The sequence below is a fragment of the Diplotaxodon limnothrissa genome, linkage group LG7 (genome assembly GCF_057381915.1).
Source record: "Diplotaxodon limnothrissa isolate DT_005_m linkage group LG7, D_limnothrissa_male_GT1.1, whole genome shotgun sequence".
NCBI lineage: Eukaryota > Metazoa > Chordata > Actinopteri > Cichliformes > Cichlidae > Diplotaxodon > Diplotaxodon limnothrissa.
Genome location: NC_140602.1, coordinates 64,166,137 through 64,181,121, shown reverse-complemented (window position 1 = coordinate 64,181,121; position 14,985 = coordinate 64,166,137). Strand labels below are relative to the sequence as shown.

The following is a 14,985-nucleotide window of genomic DNA, read 5'->3' as shown; positions in this document are numbered from 1 at the left end:
GTATCGTCAGCAAAGAGAACCACTTTTAATACTTTGGACACTTTACAGATGTCGTTAATGTACAAGTTGAAGAATTTTGGACCCAAAACTGACCCTTGGGGTACACCACAAGCAATGTCCATACATAAGGAGCAACCACCATTTATTTTCACAAACTGCTTTCTGTCACTTAAATAACTCCGGACCCAATCTAAAACTACCCCTCTGACACCATAACGTTCCAGTTTTCTTATTAATATATCATGATCTATAGTGTCAAATGCCTTTGTCAAGTCTATGAATAACCCAGCCACATATTGCTTTTTGTCTATGGAATTTGTGATGTATTCTATTGAATCTAATAGTGCCGATGATGTTGATCTGCTTGATCGGAATCCGTACTGACTCTCAGTGAGTAGTTTATGTTTATCTATAAATTTTTCCAGTCTGTTTTTAAACAGTTTTTCAAGAACTTTTGAGAATTGAGGTAGTAAAGAGACAGGCCTGTAGTTTGTGAAATGGTGTTTGTTTCCAGATTTGTATAGAGGTATAACTTTTGCTATTTTCATTCTGTCTGGAAATCGACCAGTTTGAAATGATAAATTACAGATGTATGTAAATGGTTTTATAATAGCCTCAATGACTCTTTTAACCACTATCATATCAATATCATTACAATCCAAAGATTTGTGATTTTTACATTTTTTGACAATTTCAAGAACTTCATTTTCATCAACGGCTGTGAGAAACATAGAATATGGATTTCTGTCAATCAGTGTATCGGGTTTTTCCTGTGCTTTCCCAGGATGAGTGATTGTTCTTGCTAAATTTGGTCCAGCAGTTACAAAGAATTCATTGAGACTATTTGCCACAACATCCATATTGTATTCTTCATGGTCATTACAAATGAAATACTTGGGATAGTTCTTTTGTCCAGTCCCACATTTTATAACACTGTTCAGGATTTCCCATAATCTTTTATTATTATTTCTATTTATATCTAATTGCTTCTTATAGTATTCCTTTTTACTAAATCTAAGTATATTAGTTAACCTATTTTTACATCTTTTGTATCTGATTTCAGCATCTTTAGTTCTCGTTCTTAAGAACGAAGATCATCAAACTAATTTAATTATTTAGACAAAGATAACACAAGTAACCACAAAATGCAGTTTCTAAATGACGTTGTTTATTATGAAGGCAAAAAAACCCCAAACCTACATGGCCCTGTGTGAAAAAGTGACTTCCCGCTAAACCTAATAACTGGGTGGGCCACCCTCAGCAGCAACAACTGCAATCAAGCATTTGTTATGATTGCCAATGAGTCCTTTACAGCACTGTGGAGCAATTTTGGCCCGCATATCTTGGTGGAATTGTTGTCATTCAGCCACATTGGAGGGTTTTTGAACATGAACCACCTTTTAAAGGTCATTCCACAGCATCTCAATCAGATTCAGGTCAGAACTTTGACTGGGCCACTCCAAAGAGTTCATTTTGTTTTTCCGAAACCATTTAGAGGTGGATTTGCTGGTGCATTTTGGATCATTGTCCTGCTCCAGAACCTAGGTGTGCTTCGGCTCGAGGTCATGAACAGATGAATGGACATTCTGATAAGGATATTTTGGTAGACAGCAGAATTCACAGTTCCATTTACCATAGCAAGTCTTACAGGTCCCGAGGCAGAAAAACAGCCCCAGACATCACACTTTCACCACTATATTTTACTGTTGATATGATGTTCCTATTCTGAAATGCTAGATGTAATGAGACATACACCTTTCAAAAAGTTATACTTTTGTATTATCAGTCCATGGAGGAATTAACCAAAAGTCTTGGAGATCATCAAGATGTTTTCTGGCATTTCCCTCTTGTCTGTCATTTTATGTGTCAGTCAGTTCTAGCCCTGCCTTGTTACCATTTTGGCTTTTTTTCATCACCTGTTTACAAGCAAATAAAGCTGTGATTCTGAGTTTAGTTCTTCTATAACCTTCTATATACCAAAGTATTGTAGATTCCAAGTAAATCTTTTTCTTAGGATTGTCTATGCAATCCTAAGAAAAAGATTTATTTGTAGACAATATGTTGTGTAAACTGACTGAAATAGAAGTCTATGCCAGGGTGCTGGAAAGGAGAATTTGTCCGCTAGTGAACCTCAGATACAGGAGGAACAATGCGGTTTTCGTCCTGGTCGCGGAACACTGGACCAGCTCTTTATCCTCTCAAGGATACTTGAGGGCGCATGGGAGTTTGCCCAACCAGTCTACATGCGTTTTGTGGACTTGGAGAAGGCATTCGACTGTGTCGACTGTGTCCCTGAGGCCATGGTTCTCAGCTGGAAAAGGGTGGAGTGCCCACTCAGGGTCGGGGATGAGTTCCTGCCCCAAGTGGAGGAGTTCAAGTATCTCGGGGTCTTGTTCACAAGTGATGGGAGAAGGGAGCCGGAGATCGACAGATGGATTGGTACTGCGGCCGCAGTGATGCGGACGCTGCACCGGTCCGTCATGGTGAAGAGAGAGCTGAGTGTAAAAGTGAAGCTCTCAATTTACCGGTCAATCTACGTCCCTATCCTCACCTATGGCCACGAGATGTGGGTAGTGACCGAAAGAATGAGATTGCGGATACAAGCGGCGGAAATGAGCTTCCTCCGAAGCTCATTTCTGCGCCTATCTCCCTTAGAGATAGGGTGAGAAGTTCAGCCATCCAAGAGGGGCTCAGAGTAGAGCAGCTGCTCCTCCACATCAAAAGGAGCCAGCTGAGGTGGTTCTGACATCTGACAAGGATGCCTCCTGGGCGCCTCCTGGGTGGGATGATCTGATATCCTCGTGTCCGTGTTGTTCTCACATCATCATAATAAATGTTGTTCCAGGTTCAACATTGCAAGTGACCAATCACATTGTTGTGACGTCCCCCTTTTGTGCCTTTGAAAAATACAGCCATAAAAAAATCTACTTCATTTGCGAGAAGAGAAACCACTTCTGTCCACCAATCCAGGAACTTGAATTCTTTGAATTTCAGGATACTTTTCTTTAATAAACAGTAAGCATTATACATATTGTCCTTACAGAGGCGGTTTCCCGATTTTTGAAGGCGTTTTTTTTGAGGTCGCGGATGACGTCAGGAGAAGATGATTGGTCACTTGCAATGTTGAACCTGGAACAACATTATTTATGATGACGAGGGAACAACGCCAACACGAGGATATCAGATCGTCCTCCTGGGTGAGGTGTTCCGGACATGTCCCACTGGGAGGAGGCCCCGGGGCACCCCCAGGACACGCTGGAGAGATTATATCTCTCTGCTGGCCTGGGAAAGCCTTGGTGTTCCCCCGGATAAGCTAGAGGAGGTGGCTGGGGAGAGAGGGAGGTCTGGGCTTCTCTGCTTAGGTTGCTGCCCCAGCGACCCGGCTCCGGATAAAGCAGAAGAAGATGGATGGATGTTGTGTAAATTTAATTTAGTATTTAATTTTTCTCATTGTGTATCATGACTTCAGCTGAATCTTATAACTGTGACTGAGCAAGTCAAATATTTAATTCAGTTTAAATTTTAAATTAAAAAACAAAAAAACAATCTCACTTTCAATTTTGAACTAATTACTAAAGATTGTGAATTTAGTAGTTCATACTCCACAGTTTAGTGGTTTAAACAGTCACCTAACAAGCAAAAGTTTCTTGGTTCAGTCCTGCGGGAGACACAAATCCTTCTAGGGTTGCATCAGGATAGGCAGCCAATGTAAAAAATCTGCCAAAACAAACTTCCTGCTGATGTGACTCCTTGTGAATAAGGGAACAGACAAAAGTAGCTTATTCTACTAAAGATGGTAAGTTTAACTTAGAGTCTTGTAAAATACAGCATGTTTTGACATCCTAAATTTAACCCAGACTTTTAGTCTCGATTTCTGACTTGCAAATGTATATTTTTGAGGCAGTAGTTCAAATTGCACTTTTGACTTCCCTGTGTTACATAAACTTACCTAAACTGATCATGGTTGTAATTTTTTGAAATTTTATATTACTATCTTTTGAATGTGACTCAGTATGACATACAATTACTATGTCTTTGTAGTTCCACTTCCAATTTAGAATTACAAATCTTACTCAAAGTAACTCAGACTTATTTTTGAGCTCTGTGAGTAACTGTTGTATTGTTTTTGCTTATAATATAATTGCTTTTTTAAACTCATGCATACATTTTAATCTGTGTCACCTTTCTTTGTGGAAATGGGTTTCCATCACTCTAGGTACACTTTAACCACCCCTCCCCACTCTACGTCAGAAGCATTACTCTTAATTATACGGCAGGTAGAGAGGGGAAGAGAGGATAAAACAATGACTACAATTACTCTTTAATCTTTTAATACAACATGTTTTTATGTCAATCAGATTAATGGTTCTCTGTGGTTGATGGAGAGCTTTAATGTCCACTTAAAGAGCTAAAATTGTACTCTTGCAGCAGCTGTTTAAAAAATCTTTTATGGAACCAGAAGGATGTGCATTGGACTTACGCGTAGGCCTCAAAGTCTCCATTGTTGACAGCTTCAATAAGCTGCTCTGTGATCTTTATGATTTCCTGTTTGCGAGCTGCAGAGAAGAAACAAAAAGTGTGAGAAAATCTGATTGTATCCCAAGTGACATTTCGGCTTCACTGTGAAGCTACAGTGTACTAATGTTCCAATGTACGGATGCAAAACTCTGCTCATGACACTGAAAAATTGAATGCAAATCAGTTCACACTTACCTATGAGCTTGCTATTCATTGTAAATGTTATCAGTCATCGCTTTCTCATCTGAGGTTACAAGTGAAAACTCCTTCATGCTGCTAAACATAAAAACTACTTCACTACTTAGATCCTCCCCTACATATCCCCCATTTTTTAAAATGCTTCCAACTGCTCTGTAAAGGCGATGAATTGCTCGCTACCATCCATCATATCTCTTGTTTGCATGTGAGGCTGCTTGAGCTCATCAAGCTATTCTTGTCCCAGCTCTTCAGATGAGATTTACTGTGTCCCTTTCCCCTCGCTTCCTCCCTACACTGAGAGGAAGGCTTAGCTTGCTCTAATTGTCCCTCTTCCTCCCTCCCTCTCTCCCTCTCTCTCTCTCTCTCTCTCTCTCTCTCTCTTTCCCCGCCTCTTTCAGTCTCTCCACCTCTCTGTTTTTAATTTTGCTTTGTGCCTCTGTTTATCAAAAATTCAGCTCTGCACTCCAAAACCCCAGTTTATTGTCTATATCAATACTCATGAAAAATTAGCAACATGCAAATGTTACTGCTGTTTTCAAAAATATACTTATATCTCAGATGAACAACAAAACATAACATATATATATATATATATATATATCCATCCATCCATTCGCTTATCCTTTTCAGGGTCGCGGGGGGCGCTGGAGCCTATCCCAGCTGTCATAGGGCGAGAGGCAGGGTACACCCTGGACAGGTCGCCAGTCTGTCGCAGGGCCAACACATAGGGAGAGACAACCATTCACACTCACATTCACTCGCACATTCACACCTAGTGGCAATTTGGATTATCCAATTAACCTATCCCCACAAGCTGCATGTCTTTGGACCGTGGGAGGAAGCCGGAGTACCCGGAGAGAACCCACGCAAACACGGGGAGAACATGCAAACTCCACACAGAAAGACCCCGGCCTGATGGTGGAATTGAACTCAGGACCTTCTTGCTGTGCGGCAACAGTGCTAACCACCGTGCCACCCATATATATATATATATATATACACACATATATATATATATACACACATATATATATATACACACATACACACACATATATATATATACACACATACACACATACATACATATATACACACACATACATACATATATACACACACATACATACATATATACACACACATACATACATATATATATATATATATATATATATATATATATATATATATATATATATATATATATATATATACATACATACATACATACATACATACATACATACATACATATATATATATATATATATATATATATATATACATACATATATATACATACATATATATGTGGGCAAGGGACGAAAACAGGGCGTTGTTGGAATGCTACTACGCAAGTAACCCCGGCGGAAGGGGCTACATGAATAGGATGAGGGACCTATGGATTCTTCGATACCCAACATCCACAATGACGGCGAAACAACTAGTAGCTCAGTGTTCCAACATTCGAAAGAAGGGACTGCTCTCACAGCTAGAGATTGACGAGGTACAACACAAATGCTACGGCAAGGAGGAGTCAGGACGCCAGGTCAGGGGGGAGATATCATCACCCCCACCCGAGATTGGGTACATAGCCCCAAGTGCGATAGGAGAAGGATCGTTGAGTGCGAGAGGAACTGACCTGAAAAATAGGATCATGGCCAAGCTTGAAACCTGGATCCCCCGTAGCCGGTTACCAAGATTACGTGAAGTACCCTCAGAAGGTCTGCTAGATGATGTTAATGCAGCACTACGGGCAATACCTACAACCACGATTACCGACACTAACAAGCTGATCTACAATACGGCAGCAGTGATCAGTGAGATGCTTGGCTACAAGTTGAACAGCCACAAGGGGCAGTACCCTCCATGGAGAAGGAGGCTAGAGGGCAAGATCAAAGTAGCACGGAGGGAGGTTAGCCAACTAACAGAGTTGCAGAAAGGTGCGACAAATAAGGTGCCTAAGAAATACAGCAAGCTGTCCATACCTGAGGCCTTGGAAACTGCCAAGCAAAGACTCACAGCCTTGGCCAGCCGCTTGAGGAGGTACACCAGAGAGATAGAAGGCAGGAGAATAAACCAGCTGTTCTCCACAGAACCAGCAAAGGTGTACTCTCAGTGGCAAGGGAACAATAAGAGAACAGCACCACCAAGGCTGGAGACGGAGCAATACTGGAAGAGCATATGGGAGAAGGATGCAACCCATAACGGCAATGCTCAGTGGCTAGTGGATCTGAGGGCAGACCACAGCGACCTCCCTGAACAGGGTCCAGTAACCATCACAGTGGCAGATATCCAAGAAAGGGTCTCCAGTATGAAGAGTTGGACAGCACCAGGGCCCGACATGGTTCACGCCTACTGGCTGAAGAAGCTGACTGCACTCCACGAGCGTCTGGCAGCACAAATGAACCAGCTGCTAGTTAACGAGAGACACCCGGAATGGCTAACTGAAGGCCGGACGGTCCTGATCCCCAAGGACCCCAAGAAGGGACCGGTCCCCTCCAACTACCGACCAATAACCTGCCTCAGTACTACATGGAAGCTCCTGTCAGGCATCATATCGGCTAAGATGAACAGGCACATGGGTCAATACATGAGCGGGACACAGAAAGGAATTGGCAAGAATACCAGAGGTGCAAAACACCAGCTACTGGTAGACAGAACAATCAGCCGAGACTGCAAGACCAGACTGACCAACCTGTGCACTGCCTGGATTGATTACAAGAAGGCCTATGACTCAATGCCCCACAGCTGGATACTGGAATGCCTAGAATTGTACAAGATCAATGGGACCCTAAGAGCCTTCATCAGGAACTCAATGGGGATGTGGCGTACAACACTAGAGGCCAACTCCAAGCCCATAGCACAAGTTACCATCAAGTGCGGGATCTACCAAGGAGATGCTCTGTCCCCACTGCTGTTCTGCATAGGCCTGAACCCCCTTAGTGAGATCATTAACAAGACTGGCTACGGATACCGACTACGGAACGGAGCAGTTGTCAGCCACCTCCTGTACATGGATGACATCAAGCTGTATGCCAAGAGTGAACGAGACATCGATTCACTGATCCACACTACCAGGCTATACAGCAATGACATTGGAATGTCGTTCGGACTGGAGAAGTGTAGTCGGATGGTAACAAAGAGAGGGAAGGTAGTCAGAACTGAGGGGATTGAACTACCAGAAGGCAACATTGCAGACATAGAGGACAGTTACAAGTACCTGGGGATCCCGCAGGCAAATGGGAACCATGAAGAGGCCGCTAGAAAGGCTGCAACCACCAAGTACCTGCAGAGGGTCAGGCAAGTCCTGAGGAGTCAGCTGAATGGTAAGAACAAGATCCGGGCCATCAACACATACGCCCTGCCCGTGATCAGGTACCCTGCTGGGGTAATAGGCTGGCCAAAGGAGGAGATAGAAGCCACTGACATAAAGACAAGAAAGCTCCTGACCATGCATGGAGGGTTTCACCCCAAGTCCAGCACCCTGAGGCTGTACGCTAAGCGGAAGGAAGGGGGCCGGGGACTGGTGAGTGTCAGCACCACAGTCCAGGATGAGACAAGGAACATCCAAGAATACATTGGGAAGATGGCCCCAACTGACCGAGTGCTCAGTGAATACCTCAGGCAGCAGAAACCCAAGAAAGAGGAGGGAGACGAGGAACCATCATGGAAGGACAGGCCCCTGCACGGTATGTACCACCGGCAGATAGAGGAGGTGGCTGATATCCAGAAATCCTACCAGTGGCTGGACAAAGCTGGACTGAAAGACAGCACAGAGGCACTAATCATGGCAGCACAAGAACAAGCTCTGAGTACAAGATCCATAGAGGCTGGGGTCTATCACACCAGGCAAGACCCCAGGTGCAGGCTGTGTAAAGATGCCCCAGAGACAATCCAGCACATAACAGCAGGGTGCAAGATGCTAGCAGGCAAGGCATACATGGAACGCCATAACCAAGTGGCCGGCATAGTGTACAGGAACATCTGTGCCGAGTATAACCTAGAAGTCCCGAGGTCAAAATGGGAGATGCCCCCAAGGGTGGTGGAGAATGACCGAGCTAAGATCCTGTGGGACTTCCAGATACAGACGGACAAAATGGTGGTGGCTAACCAACCGGACATAGTGGTGGTAGACAAACAGAAGAAGACGGCCGTAGTGATCGATGTAGCGGTTCCGAATGACAGCAATATCAGGAAGAAGGAACACGAGAAGCTGGAGAAATACCAAGGGCTCAGAGAAGAGCTCGAGAGGATGTGGAGGGTGAAGGTAACGGTGGTCCCCGTGGTAATCGGAGCACTAGGTGCGGTGACTCCCAAGCTAGGCGAGTGGCTCCAGCAGATCCCGGGAATAACATCGGAGATCTCTGTCCAGAAGAGCGCAGTCCTGGGAACAGCTAAGATACTGCGCAGGACCCTCAAGCTCCCAGGCCTCTGGTAGAGGACCCGAGCTTGAAGGATAAACCGCCCGCAGGGGCGTGCTGGGTGTTTTATATATATGTATGTGTGTATATATATATATGTATATATATGTGTATGTGTGTATATATATATATATATATATGTGTATGTGTGTATATATATATATATATATATGTGTATGTGTGTGTATATATATATATATATATATATATATATATATATATATATATATATATATATATATATATATATATATATATATATATTAGGGGTGCAACGATACACAAAATTCACGGTTCGGTTCGGTTCGATACTTTGGTGTCACGGTTCGATATTTTTTCGATACAAAAAAAAATGTTCATGCCTTTTTAATTTGTCATTTATTAAAATTATAAATATATATTTTAACACAAAAGTACAGTTTTTAAATTTAACCCTAACCCTTGTGCGTGTTGTTTTTTAGCTCGTCATATTGCAGCCACAGAAATTCTTTTGTCCATGAAACCATAAAGCTGCACTTTCTTTTTGCCTTATAGTCTGATTTGTCATAACTTCTCCGTTTTGTGGTAAGCTTTTCTTTGGCTGTCACTTCTTCACCCTGACCTGTCTTATTTGGCTCAGCAGAACTAAAATATATATCTGTCTGTGAAGGTTCTCAGTCATCCAGGTCATCGTAGTGAAATATATATCCTGCCGCACTCACATAAGCTCAGCGATTCTCTGCGCGATCAACCTCTCACATGTTTAAGCTGCGGGAGATTTCACTTGTCATGTTTGCATAGTAAGCTAACAATTAATAAGACGATGTCAGAGGAATTGGTGCACAAATTATCATCACTCACAGATCAGTGCTGTCGCTCTCTATACACAGTTCGCGCGATTGCAAAGTGAAAGCAAAAAAACAAGCGCAAATTCAAACACGATTTCAATATGTCACATATTGACAGTGGCTCACCCAATGACATAATTACCCAGCTACATTTCTGAAAGAATGCAAAAGCATTGACATATATTTTTCCTTCCTACAATAGCCCGACAGGCAGGGCAGAGATAGCCCCGGGAAGTCGGGCTAGCGATATTGCGAGCCCTGTATCTGATTGAGGAATCACTCATCTTTGGAAAAGAGAGTTTATTACAGAGAAATGTCTCTTTCCAAAATAAAAGCTATACTATCCGCTTCTTCTGGGCTATATTCTCAGCAGCATATTAAACATATCAGGTCTCCATAAGGAGAATCCTGTGCTAACAGCTGTCTAAATGACTCGGCTAAAGTTTGTAGCATGCATGCTTGTTGTTTTTGTCTTTGCACTAGGATGATGTCGGCGTAAATGTGCAGTCATATTCATTGTGTTCCCACTAGTGCTTTCAGGTTAATCTCGTTGAAATAACCTTAACGCCACAACACGGCAAATCTCCGTTAACGAGCTACCCTATACAGAGGGGCTAGACGGCCAACACGTTAACGAGCTAACTGCGCTAACACACTAGCTCCCACCCATGTAATTGAGCATTGCATGGCACATCCAACATACTGTTTTACTTTAGTCCATGACTCGCTTACCTTCAGGGTCATACGTCACATGAAAACCAAAATAATTCTAAACGCCAGATCTGAATGAGGGTGGGGAGGTCCACTTCTGTCTCGCTAGCTTGCCCTGCGCTCTTCCTTCTGACCATGCTGTCTGTGTTGAGTGCTCAGTGAATCTGCGTTCGACTACTCCGCCTAGGCTGCACTCTCGAGCCTAGGCGGAGTAGTCAAATGCAGATTCACTGAGCGCTCAACACAGACAGCATCGTCAGAAGGAAAGTTGATAAAATAAATTACAAATTTTGTATTGTTCTTTTTTTTTTCTCCCCTTTGGTTTTCTTTCTTTCTCTCCCCCTCTTTCTTTCATTCTTTCCCCCTGTCCTATCCCACAGTCATGTCTGTCCCGTTTGCAACTGAAAATAAAATAAATTCATAATTATAATAAAGGTCAATCAAATGGACCAATATGATGATCCACTTAAAATAAATCCTCTTGGCATCTTTCTTGGCCTCAAGACAACAATTCTGATGGCTATAGATCCAAACGGGACACAAAAAAAAAAATTGAAAAAAAAAAAAAAATTGAAAAAAATTGTATTGTTCGATACATATGCGTACCGAACCGAAAGCACTGTATCGAACGGTTCAATATCGATACGAATATCGTTGCACCCCTAATATATATATATAAAAAAAAAAAAAAAACACCCAGCACGCCCCTGCGGGCGGTTTATCCTTCAAGCTCGGGTCCTCTACCAGAGGCCTGGGAGCTTGAGGGTCCTGCGCAGTATCTTAGCTGTTCCCAGGACTGCGCTCTTCTGGACAGAGATCTCCGATGTTATTCCCGGGATCTGCTGGAGCCACTCGCCTAGCTTGGGAGTCACCGCACCTAGTGCTCCGGCGGAAGGGGCTACATGAATATATATATATATATATATATATATATATATATATATATATATATATATATATATATATGTGTATATATATATATATATATATATATGTGTATATATATATATATATATATATATATATATATATATATATATATATATATATATATATGTATATGTATATATATATATATATGTATGTATATGTATATATATATGTATATATATATATACAAAAACCTAAACATAAGTAAATCCTGCACTTGATGGCAACTTGTGCTATTGGCTTGAAGTTGGCCTCCAGGGTTGTTTGCCACATCCCCATTTAATTCCTGACAAAGGCTATTAGGATCCTGTTGATTCTGTGCAGTTATAAGCATTCCAGGATCCATGTATGAGGCACTGAGTCACAGGCTTTCTTGTAGTCAATCCAGGCAATGCACAGGTTAGTCAGTCTCGTCTCGCAGCCTCTTGCATTTGACTGCTATTTACCAGGAACTGGTGTTTTACCCCTCTGGTGTTCCTGCCAATTCCTTTCTGGGCCCCACTCATGCATGGAACCATGTCTCTGTTTATCTTATGATCTCTGTCTCTATTTGTTTCTTGTCTTATTTTCATGATCCTTTGTCCCGTTTGTGTTGCGTTTGGTTTTGCACCCCCTGTCTAGTTAGTCAGTTTAGTTCACTTGTGTTTCCTGGTGTGTTCCATCTCCCTCATTACCTAATGTGTATTTAAGCCCTTAGTTTCCTCCTGTCACTTGTTGTGATCTTCCTCTAGCTGTGTTTCCTGTCTGTTTGGAGTTTCCTAGCTAGTATGTTCAAGTAGCTGCCTAGATTAAGTCCCTTGCAATCTTGTTTCCTGCAGAGTCATTTGTATCCATCCATTCAACCATCCATCCATTCTCTTCCACTTACTAAATTCAGAATCGTCTATCTAGATATAGACTTCTGTATATCATCTGGGGTGACAGATCATGTGCTTTTCTTCTGTTTCTTGTAGTCTGTTATTGTCACGGTTCTGGGTCAGTTTGACCCAGTATTTTGAGTTGTCATGTTTTTGCAGGTTTAGTTTAGTTCCATGTGTCATTTTCTGTCTGTCTCTCAGTGTCGAGTCTGCGTCTTTGTGTGATGGTTTCTTGTTCCTGTTTTATTGCGAAGGTCTGCGTCTCATGTGAGTGTGTTCAGTTTTACCTCTTGTCTCGTCTCGTTGATTACTCCCAGCTGTGTCCCCCACCTCCCTGTGGATCACACAAAGTGATCTCCCTGTGTTTCTCTGTGTGCATTTTAGTCGCGTCTTCTGTCTTTGTAGTTGCTGGTCCGTCTGTGTATTCCACCATGTTTCATCCGTGTGTCCCCTGCCGTCACCATCTTGTACCGTCGTCCACCTTGCTTCATGTTTGAGTTCCGGTTTGTATTCAGTAGTTTAGTTGTCTCCAGTATAGTTTAGTGTGATCTCTGTTTCTGTCACAGGCTGGGTCTCTGACCCAGCGCTCTGAGTTCATGTTTGTATTTGTCTCATTTTGTTATGTGATTACTTTTGTGTCATTTCCTATCTGTCTTTAGTTTGGGCAGTTATTGTTTATTGTTCCTCTGGTTTTCTATGTTTTGGGTTCTTGTATTATTCATCACGCATTAGGTTTGTTAAGTTTGTGTTGTCATGTCTAGTTTTAGTGTTTCCTGTTTTATTCTGACAGTGTCATGTGTTCTTTGTTCATTGTATTTAGCTTTCCTCTCCTGGTCCTGCCATTAGGTTTATGTCAGTCAGCTGTTCCCCCATGTGTCTCCACTTCCCCTGATCACCTCATGTATGTATTTAAGCCCTTTGTTTTCTGCATGCCATTGTCGGGTCGTCTGTTTATTTGACCTCAGTCTTAGTTACGGTTTTCGTCTGTTATGTATTATTAGTCTTAGTCATGGTCTTTGCTTGTTATTTTCCACCACAGTCATAGTTTAGGTTTTGGTCTCAGTACCGTTTTAGTATTTTGTTTCTTAGTGTCTTGTCAGTTTACTTTGGTTTCCTGGTTTACTTCTGCCGTCATCTAATAAAGCCACACCTTTCTGTTAAAACCTTACTACTCCTCGTCGTCATCTGCTTTTGGGTCCTGTTTCCACACACATCGGCGCACCCCGCCGTGACAGTTTCCGTTTTTCCACTGGCGCATTGTGTTCAATAAACCACCTTCACTCCTCCACTACTGCCTGCGATTGGATCCTCATTTATTGTCAAAGGAGCTTGCAAAGAAAAGCGTCTGGACTTCTTTAAGTTGCTTGAAGACGTTTCACCTCTCATTCGAGAAGCTTCTTCAGTTCTAAGGTCAAATGGTGGAGAGTCCCAGATATAAACCTAGTGGGAGTAACCCCCCACAGAGGGACAAAAGGACCCCCTGATGATCCTCTAATCGCCTGAGCCAAGGTGTGAAACTGGGTGTGGGTCCCAATCAGCCAGAGTTTCGGGTGAGTTCATTGTGAAACCTGGCCCCACCTTATCATGCGAATTCCTGAGATTTTGGGACCCACAACCAGTTTCACACCTTGGCTCAGGCGATTAGAGGATCATTAGATCATTAGAGGACCTTCCAAGTGGTCGGCCTCCTGATTGGTTTTGCCTGCGCCGCCGCCGTTGCCGTGTGCACGGTCGGCCCCCAGAACTGTTTGCCCGTCGCCGTTGCCGTGTGCACGGTCGGCCCCCTGAACTGTTTTGGCTCTTGTGTTGTCGACCTTCGGGTCGACCCCCAGACTTTACTGTGGACTCATGAATAGTCTTGTTTTGTGTTGACCTGTTTTTGGTTTGATCTGGACTCTTCTGCTCCTTGTTTTTTGTTTCACAATATAAATATGAGAGGCTACAACTACACAACAAAACACAAATAAAAAAAAGACAAATGACAAATATATATATAGAAACACAAATACCAGGGTGATGAGTTATGTGATTGATACATTGCCTTTTAATGTATCAAAATCCCTTATTGACATATTATTGTATCATGGGTTCCTGTGACTCTAATTGCTAATTTATTCTCCAAGGTAATTGAACTACACTTCTTCAGTCGAAATGATATAAGTGAGGAAATTCCATAATTTTAGATGTTTAAATCTTCCACATAAAATGAATATTTGATACAATAACTACATAGATTTTGTGATGTGCTACACAAAGACGCTGTCTAAGAGTAAAAGGGGGCCTTGTATTGCTATGAGATTTTTAATAAAGTCAGTCTTTGCATGTATGAGGCCTACCTTTCACATCTTCATCCTCAATAGTTGTGTTGCTGCTATCAGATGATTCCTGCAAAGTACAGAAACCTGATTACAAAAAATTCACATAAATAATTAATAAAATTAATAAAAATAAATGTGTTTTTTTACACATCCATAAATGCATGCACACATATTCACAACACGCTCAAATTTCTTCATT

At 42.2% G+C, this 14,985-nt stretch overlaps 1 protein-coding gene across 1 annotated transcript in view; it reads right to left on the bottom strand.

Moving 5' to 3' along the window:
* The window catches only part of camk2b2 (calcium/calmodulin-dependent protein kinase (CaM kinase) II beta 2), a 70,027-nt gene that overhangs the window by 3,261 nt on the left and 51,781 nt on the right, over window positions 1–14,985 (bottom strand). Inside the window, exons 17-18 of the mRNA XM_085360128.1 lie at window positions 14,805–14,853; window positions 4,481–4,556 (exon numbers count right to left, since the gene is read on the bottom strand). Of these exons, the coding sequence (XP_085216254.1) occupies window positions 4,481–4,556; window positions 14,805–14,853 (125 nt within the window). The remainder of the gene's footprint in view (window positions 1–4,480; window positions 4,557–14,804; window positions 14,854–14,985) is intronic.